General features: G+C 42.0%; 1 protein-coding gene across 1 annotated transcript in view; it reads right to left on the bottom strand.

Moving 5' to 3' along the window:
* Nucleotides 1-6,693: 6,693 nt before the first annotated feature.
* Nucleotides 6,694-16,255, bottom strand: part of LOC101342695 (caspase-14-like) — an 85,483-nt gene continuing 75,921 nt past the window's right edge. The window contains 3 exon segments of the mRNA XM_012557501.2: nucleotides 6,694-7,285; nucleotides 7,287-7,650; nucleotides 7,691-7,759. Of these exon segments, the coding sequence (XP_012412955.2) occupies nucleotides 7,207-7,285; nucleotides 7,287-7,650; nucleotides 7,691-7,759 (512 nt within the window). The 3' untranslated portion in view covers nucleotides 6,694-7,206.

Genomic DNA, 16,255 nt, shown 5'->3' on the forward strand with positions numbered 1-16,255 from the left:
TCTTGACTGCTGCTTCCATGGGTGTTGTGGATCCAAGTAAAATGAAATCCTTGACAACTTCAATCTTTTCTCTGTTTATCATGATGTTGCTTATTGGTTCAATTGTAAGGATCTCTGTTTTCTTCATGTTGAGGCGTAATCCATACTGAAGGCTGTGGTCTTTGATCTTCATCAGTAAGTGCTTCAAGCCCTCTTGGCTTTCAGCAAGCAAGGTTGTGTCATCTGCATGGTTGTTAATGAGTCTTCCTCCAATCCTGATGCTGCGTTCTTCATATAGTCCAGCTTCTTGAATTATTTGCTCAGCATCCAGGTTGAAAAAGTATGGTAAAAGGCTACAATCCTGATGCACCCCTTTCCTGGCTTTAAACCATACAGTATCCCTTTGTTCTGGTCAAACGACTGCCTCTTGATGTGTGTACAGGTTCCTCATGAGCACAATTAAGTGTTCTGGAATTCCCATTCTTCACAATATTATCCATAATCTGTTATGATCCACACAGTTGAATGCCTTTGCATAGTCAATAAAACACAGGTAAACATCTTTCTGGTATTCTCTGCTTTCAGCCAGGATCCATCTGATATCAACAACGACGTCTCTCATTCCACGTCCTCTTCTGATTCTGACTTGAATTTCTGACAGTTCCCTGTCAATATGCTGCTGCAGCTGCTTTTGAAAAGATCTTCAGCAAAATTTTACTTGCGTGTGATATTAATGATATTGTTTGATAATTTCTGCTCTTGGTTGCATCACCTTTCCTGGGAATAGGCATAAACATGTATCTCTTCAGTGGATTGGCCAGATAGTTGTCTTCCAAATTTCTTGGCATAGACAAATAAGCACTTTCAGAGTTGCATCCATTTGTTGAAATATCTCATTTGGTTTTTTTGTCAATTCCTGGAGCCTTGTTTTTTTGCCAATGCTTTCAGTGCAGCTTGGACTTCTTCCTTCAGTACCATCAGTTCCTGATCATATGCTACCTCCTGAAATGGTTGAACGTTGACCACTTCTTTTTGGTATAATGACTCTGTTTATTCCTTCCATCTTCTTTTGATGCTTCCTGCATAAATTTTAGGGACTGTAAATCTGCATGTAGAGTTTGGGAAAAGTAGGTCAGAGATTTGATGAAGCCTTGAGGCATCATCATGGTCCAGGTAAATTGTTCATCTTCCCAAGTGAGGGAAAACAAATACTGATTCTCAGAATGAACTGGGATCCTCAAAACAAAACAAACACTACAAAGGTCTGTTACTCTAAAATGAGTGGCGTTGGGGGGCACTATATGTAATAAATGAGGGTTAGGTACTACGGAGAATCTAGGAATAGCAATGTGATTAATTGCTATCAAATCCTGCATAAACCTCCATCCCTGGTAATTTGTTTTCTTTACTGGAAACACAGTGGCTAGTTCAGAGAATAATTAGGTCTTTAGATAAGAAGTCTTGGATAACTGCGGCTAGTCCTTTCTTTGCTTCACACTTAAAGGGATGTTGGGTGACTTTAGACAAAATATTTAGTGGCATCAGTTTGAATCTTTATGGGTTCAGCTGGGAGAAACTGACCCACATCGGTGGATGTGGTGGCCCGTTTGGTCTCTGGTACTGAGGACGATAGTTCTCAGAAATAGAAGGGAGAAAGGTCCATTCTGAGGATTGGAAGCTCAGCATTTGTAAATGACAGAGTGTTCTCCTGTATTTCTTTTTTCCATCCCCACTCCTCCCCTGCCTCATAACCATCAAAGATTGTTTCTTTTTGGGTGTAAACCTTTTCATGGGTTTTTATAGTAGTGGTCTCATATGATATTTGTCCTTTTGTGATTGACTTATTTCAGTCAGCATAATGCCTTCCAGATTTATCCATGTCATGAGATGCTTCACAGGTTCATCATTGTTTGTTATCGTTGTGTAGTACTCCACTGTGTGTATGTGCCATAGTTTATTTATCCATTCATTTGTCGATGGGCACCTTGGTTGTTTCCATCTTTTTGCTGTTGTGAACAATGCTGCAATGAACATGGGTGTGCATATGTCTATTTATGTGACAGCTCTTCTTTCTCTAGGATATGTTCCTAGGAGTGGGATTGCTGGATCGTATGGTATTTCTATTTCTAGCTTTCTAAGGAAGCACCAAATCGATTTCCAAAATGGTTGTACCATTTTGCAATCCCACCAGCAGTGCGTAAGAGTTCCAATCTCCTCGCAGCCTCTACAACATTTCTTTTGTTTTGATTCATGCCAGTAATGCTGGGGTGGTATCTCATTGTGGTTTTAATTTGCATTTCTCTAATGACTAGTGATTGTGAGCATTTCTTATATATTTGTTAGCCACTTGAATCTCTTCTTTGGTGAAGTGTCTATTTGCCTATCCTTTGCCAATATTTTAATTGGATTATTTGTCTTTTTGAAGTAGAGGTGTTGGATTTTCCTGTAGATTTTAGAGATTAGACCTTTGTCAGATTTGTCATAGACAAAATTTTTTCCCCAGTCCATAGGTTCTTTTTTACTCTTCTGGTGAAGTCTTTTGATGAGCATAAGTGTTTAATTTTTAGAAGATCCTCGTTATCTAGTTTATCTTCTGGAGTTTGTGTGTTATGGTTTGTATCCTGTTAATGCCGTGTGTTAGGGCCTCTAGCATTGATCCTATTTTTTCTTCTATGATCTTTATAGTTTTTGGTTTTATATTTAGGTCTTTGATCCATTTTGAATTAGTTTTTGTATATGGTGTGAGGTAGGGGTCCTGTTTCATTTTTTTACAGATGGACATCCAGTTTTGCCAGCATCATTTGTTAAAAAGACTGACTTTTCCCCAGCTGATGGACTTTGGGCCCTTGTCGAAGATCAGGTGACTATAGGTGGATGGATTTATATCTGGGTTCTCAATTCTATTCCATTAGTCAATATATCTGTCATTGTACCAGTACCAGGCTGTTTTGACTACTGTAGCTATATGGTAGGTTCTGAGGTCAGGTAGTGTGAGTCCTCCTACTGAAAGAGTGCTAGTAGCAGAACAAGAGAAGGCAGAGATGGGTATAGAGAGGACTTAACTGGAGGCGAAGCAGAGGACTCTGGCTGGTGAACAGCATAGGTCTGGCCTTGGAGCTGCTCACATGTTCTAGTAATTTAGAAATTGTATCTTGTGTAGAAGCCAGTCTACTCCCCTGATTCCTTTTGGTGGCTTCCAGGTACCAATCAAAATGAGTCCCATTGTACCTGTTTAATCTGGGACCCCTTTTTTTTTTTTTTCCCTAATTTACTGTGCAGAAAGATTAGTTTAACTAGGACAAAAGCACTCCACAGCGATCACTGGTTCTCTAAGCTGTCCTCAGTTAAATCGTGCCATTGATTCAAAAACAAGCAAGTACTGGGGCTGTAATGTTTGTTCATATAAGCAGCGGGAGTCCTCGAATGTGGTCCCACTAAGTCTATAGAGGTGGCATTCCCCATCCTGCCTAGCAGTCCAAACACCTGTGCAATCAAAACCTTAATGTGTACACAAAAGAAAAGACAGTGATTTCAAAAGACAGACTGAGATTGTTGGTACTCCCAGGGTCTAATTCGGCTTATGAGACCTGGGAGCACTTCAGAAAGCAATCTCACCAAATTAACGTTTGGAAAAAGAACTTGAGCAAAACGTTCATACAGGACAAACAGAAAAGGAAAGTAAAAAGACAAAGCCAATAATAAAACCTGAACTCAATGCAAAGAGAACAAAGTCCGGATTCTAGAGACTGCTTACCCTGGATGACCTTCAGGAGTCTGGGGAGGTGGTGAGCCAAAAGGTTCTGCTGGCCGGGCCCGCATTCTTGATGTCCTGGTGTTGTGGAAATCGGCACGTCTTTGAAACCCCACTTCTGGCACCAAGAAATGTCAAAGAATAACGCTGTGTACTCTTTTGTATCAAAGCAAAGAGCTTTATTGAAGGCAAGACACAGTTAAACTGGGGATACGCAAAGTCTGCAAAGTGAAACTATGCACTCTGAGGAGTTACAGGCATCCAGGCAATATTTATAATGTTAAACCAGGAACTAACAACACATTCTGATTAGCTTACTAATGATTCATAGAAGTCAGGCAGATTAACAAAAGCAGGGGCTTGACAGTGATTGATGAACATAACGTGGGTTTACATGATTGGTTTAAAGAGTCTTTGTTGATTAATTACTACTTGGTGATCATAGGGGGTTTACAGAGTGGTTACAAAACAATCCCAGGACATTCTTTTCTGCTAACATAGCTTTCTCGTACAATGTGGTTCCTGGGATTGGCTTGCGTGGCTTGGTTACAAAAAAAGTATTTTCTTAGATACCAGATTAAGTCTGTTTAAAGGTTAATTTCTTGGAGTAGACCAGGCTTTTTCAAAATGGTGTTTGAGTTCAGGCCCAAAAGCATCCATCCCTTAGTCAAATGCCCCAATAATTTAGATTTTAGAGTGCTCTATCTCACATTACCTGTTCTTGGGAGGAAAGAGGCTGCAGAGCACCATGCAGTGGTGAGCCCAAGACATATGACCAGGCCTGCGTTGGAGGTTTGGCAACACCTATGGAGGGCCTAAGTCCTTGGTGGCAGTTAGCATTTGCTACTGTCTTAGACTCTAAATCACTCAAATGCCACTGAAAATAGGTACTGATGTGCTGTGGGGATCCCATGAACCAGGAGAGAATGTTGTCACAGGGGATTGATCACTTCTAGAAACTCACAGATGGGCTTAGAGTATGACATCATGGAGAAATTTCCAAGAAGCAGCAGGTACCTCCAGAACTTGTGGATTAGGGGAGCTGGATTATGTCAATAGATGAATATGGTGGGCTGTGGAAGGGAGCTGCAAGGACTCTGAGGCTTAGTCAGCTTTTGAGACATTGTGAGTGTTAGTACTGGATATTGTACTGCTCCTATCTGTTTGTTTTCCTGCCCGCTTTGGGCAGGAAGTTCCACCTGACCTTACCCTGGGCTTCTCTGTGGGCAGGAGTGGTCTGTGTCTGGGTTAAATCTAGAGTTTGGGAAAGAACAATTTAACTATCTTTATGGCAGGAGAATGGGGAGGGCTAGGGGACAACCTCTCTTCTCTACGGGCTCTAGCTCTTCCTCCTTCAGCAACAGTCACCTCCCAACCCCTAATAAGCTAAGGTAGACAGGAAATGAAAGAAGGAAAAACAGGGGCTTATGGCAGCCAGAGAAAAGCAAGATTACAAGGGTGGAAGTCCATTGTATCAGAGGTAAAATGGGGTTTCTGGGGTTCAGAGGCAACTGGCCTGTCGTAGATCAAGGGTCAGAAGCCTAAAACTGTCAGAAACAAAGTGACAGGGCTGGTGGCATCACCTTTCTATTTTCTGTGTTTAATAGCATTAATCAGCCATACTGGAGTCTCTGGGAGGGCCCAGAAGCTTCCAAACCTTCAGCTCTTATAGGGTGACACAAGCACTAAGCCGAGTTTTTTGAAGACTGGCAGGAAATGGAGACCAGAAAACACACAGGATTATAGGGTTATGTTTCTGTTCCATATGAACAGTTCTGCTAGCAAGGAACATTCTTCTCTTCTTCCTGTGGTACAATGTTCCTTCTCATATTTGCTCATGGTTGGCTACAGATCTTAACTTCATTGCTGCTCATTGTCCCAAGAACTTTTTAAAATTTCAAATACCAATCTGATTTAGAATATTAAATGGGCTTAAATGCTGCTTCTCTTGGTCTGGTTCTGGGCTTCTCTCCTTTGCCATTTGAAAATTGTAAAAACTCATAGTTCTTAAATCTGGTATGGCTGAAGAATTTGACAAAATGTTGGATTCTAAGTGATACTTGGAAATAATTTGTTGTCTATGCATGTTGGGAAAGGTTGCAGGTTGGCAAAGGCTGTAATTTTTTTACTTTCAATCAAGATGATATATGCCCTGAAGTGTACCTCTCTGGAAAGGGTCTATATTGCCGTTTTACAGTTTATGGCCTGTGCCACTACCAGGTGCTATCTTGAGACAGGTTGCATTGATGGTGCATTGCTCCACTCACCCTTGCATGACATGGAACAGCTATAGCAGCGTGTCCTAGGTTATCCCTTCCATTCAGCTGTGTTCACAATCTAGCAGGTAAATATTTAGGAACCACTAGTCCTGGCCAGTGGCTTAGAGGTTAGAGATGACCTGTCCTGATAGCTGCTGGTTGACTATGGTTGTTAGATTGGGTCTTCTCTAAGCTGACATCAGGCTTTAGTTTCCTGGGCTCATGGACCTAGAGGCGTATGGAAATAGTATCTCTGTCTCTAGCAGAGTCTGGGGTCTGCCTAGCAGAAACTCCCAGGAGGCTCATGGCTGATTTGGATTTTCCATAACAGATGTCAGGGCCTTTTAAGCTGTGTGGACAGGTAAGGGATTTGTACTTGAAGATGAAAGCTCCCATCTAGGTCCAGGTGCCCAGCCACTTAATATGGTGGCATTGAAGAATTTCCCAAAGGGAGAGTTCTATTCACGCTTCTTTCCTACATACTTCCCTATGTGGAAACTGAGTCAGAAGCACCATTGGGATTCTGGGCATAGTCTGGACTAGACTATATCTGGGAAGAAATGACATATCTAGGGATACTACTTTGGTATCTCATAGGAGCAGGGCATGATGGCTGCTAAGAAAGAGACTGGTCTTGGCCCTCAAAGAAGACTCAGGCTGATTGAAGAAACCAGGAAACTCAGGTATATCAAGTGAGCTTCAGGGTGGAATATGAGCTCCTGTATCAAAGCCCAGTTCATGGCTAAGAACAGAGTACTTGGGATTATCCCATTGATGGGAAAAGGGTTCCTAATATTTTACACTTTACATCCCCATATGGGGCCATCTTAATCTTGAATGTATGAGATTCCTAATTTCAGGTCCCTTCCCTAAGCTTAGGTGTTTAGGTCTACTGGTCAGCCTGGTCAAAGGTAACTCTGAGACAGCATGGAACACGGGTGGAGTGAGTGCTTTATCACAAGGAGGGTGAAAGACTTCTGCTCTAGGATAACTTTAAAGTATAGCCAAGATAAAGAACAAACAGGAAATCTATCTGTCCTGGAAGTATTGCTTGATATCAGTAAAGAAACATAAGGCATTCAACTCTGTGTGACATTTTGTGCAGATCCATGGCCATAGTGGCTGATTATATATCTGACATATTCAGACCAGAGGAGAAGCTATCCAGCTAGGCCTCTTTGTAGATTTTCACAATGGGGCTAACGGATTACTTCCTTCTTATTTAGTTAAAGCTGATTCCATTACAACTGATACTTCTGTTGGTTCCTTATGTACATGAAATTCGGCATGGATCACTGTTATTCACTTTGGTGAAAAAGTCAGTGACATGGCACTTATAGCCATGCTGTTTAAAGACTTCAGTCATTGCTTCTACCATCACAAAGCCAGGGTGGGGGTGCCGTAAAGCAATATGTTCTGCCTGGGTGGGATAGATGATGAAATAATCACTGAAGGTGGGCAGCCTCCTCCTCTTCTCTGATATGGTATCAGCGTCCATGGGTTCATCATCTGTTTCAACACTATTGTCTCTTCTGTCTCCTCTGCAGGCCCGGATTATAAATATCTTTGGTCTCTCTTGAAGTGCTGGAGAATTTTCATTATTAAACATTTCAAAAATATCTTCCAAGCTGACTGTTTCACTGTCTTTCATCTTAATAAAGCCTTTTCCTCCTTAATAAAGCCCTTTTCTCCTTAATAAAGCCTTTTTCTCCATGGAACATAAGAGTAACAAGGCAACAGGAAATTTCATCTTTAATTTCATTTAGTCCATCTCTCTCTCACTTGGCCAGTCGTGCTTCCTCTCGGCCCCCCGCTTGGGCCTGGCCTCCTCTTGGCCCCCTGCTCGGGCCTGGCCTCCTCTCGGTCCCCCGCTCAGACTTGTGTTACAGCTTTTTAGCTCCACCAACAAGTACCTGAAGGCACCCACTCTGCCAGCAAGCCTCCTGCCCAAAGGCCCTCGGCTTTCTTGCTCTGTGGGTCAGCTAGCTCACTCTAGATGCCTTGCTCCATGTGCTAGGAAGCACACCATGTTGTCTGGCGCTATTCTTGTGGTTCTGCTGCCACTGCTCCAGTGTTAGCTCTATGTCCTTGGTCTAGGAGGTTCTCAGCACCGGGACTCTGGCTCCAAAGGGTGCACTCTGCTCCAGACTTTTCTCCTTGGTGATAGTGAGGTCCCTCGCAACCTCTGTGGGATGGGTACTCAACATAGGCAAGTGGCTCAATCCTGTTAGGCAGATTTTACATGCCCTACTTGCATGATACCTGATCAATTCCCTCTATGGACTAAACTGGCCAATCTACTTGTAAGAAGTTCTGTCTTTTTTTCATAGTAACTGACATTTGCTGCTGGCAGGGACTGGCTTCTTCCCTGGTCAAATGTAATAAGCTTCTTCAAAGGACTAGGGCAACTGTGACAACTCCTCAGGGCCTAGGGAAAATTCTCCCAAGCACTTTTCTTTTTCTCTTTTCCTAAGAACTAAGACAAAAGGCCACATAAAGAAACTCGTTTCACCACATCATGTCAACAAATCTAGTATGTAAGATATTTAAAAGTATTTTGTTACATTTTTATAAAATGTGTCATATGCCTGTAAATTACTGGCCATCCTGTCTGTCTGAGTTATCTAGTACTGCTATAACAGAAATACCACAAATGGGTGGCTTTAACAAACAAATTTATTTTCTCATAGTTTAGGAGGCTAGAAGTCTGAATTCAGAGTGCCGGCTCAAGGGGAATGCTTTCTGTCAGGCTAGAGGAAGTTCTATGTCTGTTCATCTCCTGCTTCCTGGTTCCTTGGATATCTCCATGTGTCTTGGCATCTATCTTACCCTGTCTCTCTCTCTGCTGGCTTATTTAATCTCTTTTATATCTCAAAAGAGATTGACTCAAGAATATACCCTATACTAATCCTTCCTAATTAACATAACAAAGACAACCCATTCCCAAATGGGATTATAATCACAGGCATAGAGGTTAGGATTTACAGCACATATTTTGAGGAATACAATTCAATCTGTAACACTGTCTCTTCCCTGTTTGGTCCCATCTGATACCTCTACCTTAGGTACACATCTAGTCTGTTTTATCTGTTACACGATACTCCATGGCATGCATCCACCATACCTGTCCCAGCTGGTCTCCCAGGAATGGACACCGAACTGCCTTTATCTCTCTGTTGCCACAAACAATACTGAAAAGAACATCCTTTTAACATGAACCCTTATAAACCTGTTGGACTCATATTTTGGGTTCTACTCCCAAGAATAGAATTGCTTAATTTGACTAGGTAGTGCCAGATTGTTTTCCAGAATGGCTACCCTGGTACACGTTCTCCTGGCGATGCATCCCTACTAGTATTCCATATCATCCAGCTTTCTACCACTTGGCCGGTTTAATGGGCATAAAGGGATCCTATTCTGTTTGCATTTGAGTTTGCACATTTCTTAATATAGTAGCACTTTGATTATTCTTGACTGTGCCTTTTATTTTGGAGTTATCCATCTGTCTCATTCAGGAATTACTTTTATTAAAAAAATAATAGTCCCTTGTGGGTTTTAGATTTGCATCCCAGTCTGTTGTTTGACATAACTTTATTCGTAGTATCTTCCATTGAACAGAAAATTTTATTTTGATCAAACTCAACTTTTGTTTTTTGCTTTGTAGTTCATGCTATTAGGGTGTTAAGAAGTTGTTTTCTACCCTACCCCAGGTCACATAATCTATATTTTCTTTTATTAGGTCTTTAATTAATTTGGACTTCTTTTTTTTTTTTTTTTTTTAACAGAAATAACAGTGACTAAAGAGACTTTCTAAAAACGTTAGGAACATAGAGTAATACAGTGTCCACTTATTTTTCTCTAGAGTAAGCTGGTTTCCTCACATTTAGACAAGCTTGTCCTTCCCTGTTGTGGTAGCCCCTTTATCATTGTTAGCACCTATGTACACGTGGGCCTTGTTTGTTTGGTCTTTTGTCTGTTCTTTCACAAACAAATACCATACTAACTCTATTACTACGTCCCTGTATTGACAGGGGAAGTCTCCCTTCTTTAAACTTCTTTGTGGTTGACTCAGCTATTTGTGGACCTTTTTCTCCATGCAAGTTTTAGAGTAAGTTTAAGTTCCTAAAATTAAGAAGAACTTTGCAAGTGCTTTGAATTTATAAACTAATTTGAAGAGAACTAAAATCTTTAATTCTTTCAGGAGCATGGACTAATTTATTCAGATCATCACAGTATTTTTCTGTAGAAGCCTTTTTCTTTAAGTTAATTGCTAGAAACTTCACAGTTAAGGACATTACCTTTTCCCAGTCTGCTAAATTTGCTAAATCCTTAAATAGGCATTGAGCTTTCTTTGGAGAAAAAGCACCTGATAGACTTTTCTCCTTTCTGTATCTTAGTTTAGTAAAACACTTCGGTAGACTTTTTTGAAGTTGAACTTTCCTTTGTTCCCAGGATAAACCTTGATCTTGGTGTACTTTTAAATACACTGTTGATCAGCTAGCTAATTTCTAATTTAGTGGTTTTTTTTTTTTTTTTTGCATCCATGTTCATAAGTGAAATGGACTTAAGACTTTAAAAAAAATAATTTATTGTGTTTTTGGTGAAAAGCTTAGACAGCAAATTAGTTGAGCATTATGATTTTTTTTTTTTTTTACTGTTAAATAATTACTGTTACTGTTATATAATGTCAGATTTGAAGAAAGACCTGAATCTTGGTTTTCGAGGGTGTTCACTCTTCTTTCCCACCTCTGGCAGGCATTAAATAAGTCTGCTTAAACTGACTACTTGCTAACAGACGCCTGGTGGCGGCCACCTAGCTAACTTCCAGTTACTTCTCTTTATTAAAGAGCTTCTCAGCTCTTTCTACATTTATACTTACTTTCACTGAGATTCCCAAGGGTGCTATCCTGGGGAAAGCAGCCACTTTGAAATAGATGGGAGCTTATAGTTTTCTGTGCTATTAAATACTCTCTAAATGTGGATGAAATGTCCACTCTGGGGCACTATTTCAGAAAGCAGACATGGCAGTGAATAGCAGGGAAGTCTCCACCCTGCAGATGAATGAGGTTGTGTCAGTGATGCGGACTTCCTATGACGAGCATGCCACTGAGACTTGGGTCAGGCCAACTTTTGGAGGCAGCGTCACAGAATCTCACTCAGACCTGCTGTGGCTCATGTCAGATTGTTGATGCTCTGACTGTACCTATGGGGTCTCTGAGGCTGGCCCTAGTGACTTTCACTTCAAATTCTGATACTTTGGGAATAATGACCTGTCACTGAGATTGCTGAGAAGCAAATGCCTCTAATACCCTAATGGGTGAGGTGAGCTTTGGCACTGTAGAGCCTAGATATGCTTTACCCCGAGAGTGATTTATCCCTGTGTTTAAGGGAGGAACTTGGCCTTTTAATCTGTCTGTATTCAAGAGCTGTTCCTGAACATTGCCAACCCTAAAAGATCTCGCACGTATCTCTGGTACTTAACATGACAGATGAGGCCACGTTGTATGCCTTCAGGCATCCTTGTTGTCCCATGGGGGCTTGAAATGCTGTAGCTGCTTCCCAGGAACCATTCCCAGGAACTAAAGAATTTTCTGGCCAGCGTGGCAGTGATGCTGTTTCTCATGTAAGTGGAGCATGCAGTGGCTGTGACGGGCATGGGCACCTTGCTGGGGAACGTCACTGAGGCTGTTAGTTAATGCTCAATGACCATCTAATCTATGTGCCTTCTCTATTTCCTGGTCCCTATGCATCAAAACGGGTCATGTGGCTAATTCTTACCAACACAACATAAGTGGAAGTAATGTCACTTCTGGTCCAAGGCTGTGGAGAGTAGGTGTGTCTTCCCAATTTGCTTCCCATGCAGAGGTGACCTTGGAGGCTTTGTATTCTAGATGATATAGCTGAAGATGGAGCATTCCTGGGTCTATAACAGGAGGAAAGCCTTGCACAGATCACCTGGCCCTTGTGAGACTTGAGCAAGAAGTAATCCTTTGTGTTTAGCTACCTTAACAATTGAGTTTTTGTTCTGGGAACATAGCTTAGTGTTACCTGAACTGATGTTTGTCCACCATGGCTTGGCAGTTCCCCCGCTACCAACTCTGTCACTACCTCACCTCCCCACCTCACCTGTGACAGGAGCTGTTGCTGCTTCCATGATAAATCCATGTGCTCTCCAGAGCCATGACTCTGGCCTCTGGGCTGTGTCCAGGGGCTGAATACCCTAGTGAGGCATCTGTTTTCTATGATGGGTCTCCCACCCTGCAGTAAAATGGCTTTTTTTTTTTTTTTCCTGTGTAGAAGCAACATTTATTACAACAAAGGCCAAAACACTACGGGAGAGGATTGGTTGGGGGGAAAATTCCAGTTGACAACACCCTGACCACTTTAGGGACTCTCAGAGCTTTTCTACCTCATCCCTTGACACAAAAGTGGAAGATCTGTTTGCTCGGTTATTTCTGCTTCTTTACACTCTTGGGGAGTATAAGGAGTTGGCAGACTTGCTCTGAAGCCCCTTGCTCTAAAGCCCCTCACAGCTGGGAAGGAGGAGGGGTGTGGTGGCCGCATTTCTGTCTCTTATGTCTAATGAGGCTTGACTTAACACTAAAACCTGGTCACCCACACCCCTTGTAGACATAGGGTTTCTTCCATGAGTATGTCCTCTGATGTTTAGTGAGGTGTGACTTCTGGCCTAAAGCTGTGGCCCATACTGAGCATCAGCTCAGTTTCTCTTTGCTTTGCCTTCACCTGTGTTGGGTCCCACAGGACTACCTTCCATACTTACCTTGCTTTCTTCTAGCTCTACTACTGCTAAGACATCGTGGGGTTCTGTTGTTGTCCTGGAGTCTCCTTTCAGGCTGCCCTCAGGAGGAGAGTTTGGACTCTTTTCTTCCACTTCAGTATGTGAGTAGGTATGAACTGAGGATAGAACATCACTAATTTTCCGTAGAATGCATGAGCAAAAGATCCTAATTTTCCCAGTTATTAGAAATGGCATCTTCATATGTTAAATACCAAATTAGACCTTGGATTGGAATTGTAAAGAGGAATAATTGCATATTCTGCCACAAGAATATGTTTTCTTATAGAAAAGCAGTCAGTTAAAAACCAACACTCAGTATCCACTTAACTTTTTGGTGTTGCTGCTTTTACTCAGCATATGGGAGGTTAACCAGATGGGAATCTGGTTCTGTGGTTATTTACATAGACTTGTGGACTGTTCAGGAAGTCATAGAGGTTCAAGCAGATCTACTGCCCATTTATATTGGTGCATTGGTCTTCTCAGGGGTGAAGGCCTTTCTACATTTCTCCTAATTTTCCACTCGGGCTCAGTGGGTATCTTTCTGTCATTACCAATCCCCATGGCCTGCCTATTAGCCAGCCAGGGGCCCTCCTCACTTTACAGAGAATTCCTGGGGCTCCACTGAGTAGAGAATGGCTGAAGTTGGATAACCAAGCAGGCAGACTAGCTACTGGCATTTGGTGCAACAGGGGCCATCCTGTGGCCCAGGGCAGAGTGGCTTCTAGGAGACCAGAAAGCTGTGGCTGAGCTTTTGGGACTGTTGCCTAGGGGTCTCACAGCTCTGAAGGGCCCAGCAGCCTGGTGTATTGAGGATGCCTTGCGGGGTCCTTCTTCCTTCCTTTTGTGCTGCGTATAGAATCCTGAGCCCAGCAACATCTTTCTCAGTGACACACCAGAGTAGATTTTCTCACTCCCTCACTTTTTCTCCTCTGAGTTTCTGTCCTTTACAGGAGAAGGACAGGAGGGGACACTGCAAGTAGCATGTGGGCATCATTCCTTATACTCTGGCTCTCTGCTCTTCTCTCTTGGTGTATATAGGGGGCTTGTCTGTCAGGACTGTTGTCCTGGTCTGCTCTGCCCTTTTCTAGGTGAGGTTTCTTGTTGTTAGGTGCTGTTGAGTCAGTTAGGACTCGTAGCAACCCTGTGTATAGCAGAACAAGACACTGCCCGGTCCTGCACCATCCTCACAATCATTGTTACACTTGAGCCCATTGTTGGCAGCCGCAGTGTCAGTCCATCTTGTTGAGATCTTCCTCTCTTTTGCTAAGCCTCTATTCTACCAAGCATGATGTCCCTCTCCAGGGACTGGTCCCTCCTGATAACATGTCCAAAGTATGTGAGATGAAGTCTCGCCATCCTCGTTTCTAATGAGCATTCTGGTTGTACTTATTGCAAGAGAGATTTGTTCATTCTTCTGGCAGTCCATGGTATATTCAATGTTCTTTGCCAACATATATTTCAAAGGCATCGATTCTTCTTTGATCGTCTTATTCGTTGTCCAACTTTCACATGCATATGAAGCAATTGAAAACACCCTGGCTTGAGTCAGGCGCACCTTAGTCCTTAAAGTGACATCTTTGCTTTTTAACACTTTGAAGAGATCTTTTGCAGCAGATTTGCCCAATGCAATATGTTGTTTGATTTCTTGACTGCTGCTTCCATGGGTGTTGATTGTGGATCCAAGTAAAATGAAATCCTTTACAACTTAATTATTTTCTGTTTATCATGATGTTGCTTATTGGTCCAGTTATGAGGATTTTTGTTTTCTTCATGTTGAGGTGTAATCCATAATGAAGACTGTATTCTTTGATCTTCATCAGTAAGTGCTTCAAGTCCTCTTCACTTTCAGCAAGCAAGGTTGTGTCATCTGCATATCACAGGTTAATGAGTCTTCCTCCAATCCTGATACTGTGTTCTTCTTCATACAGTCCAGCTTCTCAGATTATTTGCTCAGCATACAGATTGAATAAGTATGGCAAAAGGACACAACCCTGACACACACCTTTCCTGACCTTAAACCATGCCGTATCTCCTTGTTCTGTTTGAACGACTGCCTCTTGGTCTAAGTGCAGATTCCTCATGAGCACAATTAAGTGTTCTGGATTTCCCATTCTTCACAATATTATCCATAATATGTTACGATCCACACAGTCGAATGCCTTTGCATAGTCAATAAAACACAGGTAAACATCTTTCTGGTATTCTCTGCTTTCAGCCAGGATCCGTCTGACATCAGCAATGATATCCCTTGTTCCACGTCCTCTTCTGTATCCGCCTTGAATTTCTGTCAGTTCCCTGTTAATGTACTGCTGCAACCACTTTTGAATGATCTTCAGCAAAATTTTACTTGCGTGGTGATATTAATGATATTGTTCGATAATTTCTGCATTCTGTTTGATCACCTTTCTTTGAAATGGGTATAAATATGGATCTCTTCCAGTTGGTTTGCCAGGTAGCTGTCTTCCAAATTTCTTGGCATGGATGAGTGAGCACTTCTGTCGCTGCCATCTGTTTGTTAAAATGTTTCAGTTTTGTCAATTCCTGAAGGCTTGTTTTTTGCCACTACTTTCAGTGCAGCTTGGACCTCTTCCTTCAGTACTGTTGGTTCTTGATCATATGCTACTTCCTGAAATGGTTGAATGTCGACCAATTCTTTTTGGTGCAGTGATTCTGTGTATTCCTTCCATCTTCTTTTGGTGCTTCCTGTGTCATTTAGTATTTTCCCTATAGAATCCTTCAGTATTGCAACTTGAGGCTTGAATTTTTTCTTCAGTTGTTTCAGCTTGAGAAACGCTGAGTGTGTTCTTGTCTTTCGGTTTTCTAACTCCAGGTGTTTGCACATGTCATTAAAATACTTTATTTTGTCTTCTCAAGCCACCCTTTGAAATCTTCTGTTGAGCTCTTCTACATCATTTCTTCCTTTAACTTTAGGTGGGGTTTCTTGGCCTCCCCCGATTCAGTGTTATCTGGTGGTAGCTGTAACCAGCAGCTTGGGGGTGTGTATCTACCAGTCGTTTTCTTCTTTCTCTGCTGAGTGTTCTGCTGGGTCCTTCTCTTCCAATGAGTTCTCTGCTTAAAGTCTGGCAGAATTCATTTCTTCTTTCTCTCCTCTTTCACTGGAATTTAACCTCTCCTGCTTGTTCATGTGTCAGTGTTGAACAGAACTGATGGCTTCATGTTCCTGAAAGAATTGACCTTGGACCTCTGGGACTGAGGAGGGAATTGTTGAGATGTAGGACCCATCTTCTTATCCTGGACACTTCACGTTGTCTAGTGTCTTACCTGGATTGGACAGATGTGGGTGAGAGCCTGCATTACTGTCATGGCCTTACTCTTGGCCATGTGGATATCAGTTTCCTTCCTCTGTGGCTTTTTTTATTTTTATTTTATTGTACTTTAGATGAAGGTTTACAGAACAAATAGTTTCTCATTAAACAGTCAGTACACATATTGTTTTATGACATTGGT

This window comes from Trichechus manatus, unplaced genomic scaffold, assembly GCF_000243295.1.
Source record: "Trichechus manatus latirostris isolate Lorelei unplaced genomic scaffold, TriManLat1.0 scaffold00106, whole genome shotgun sequence".
Lineage (NCBI taxonomy): Eukaryota > Metazoa > Chordata > Mammalia > Sirenia > Trichechidae > Trichechus > Trichechus manatus.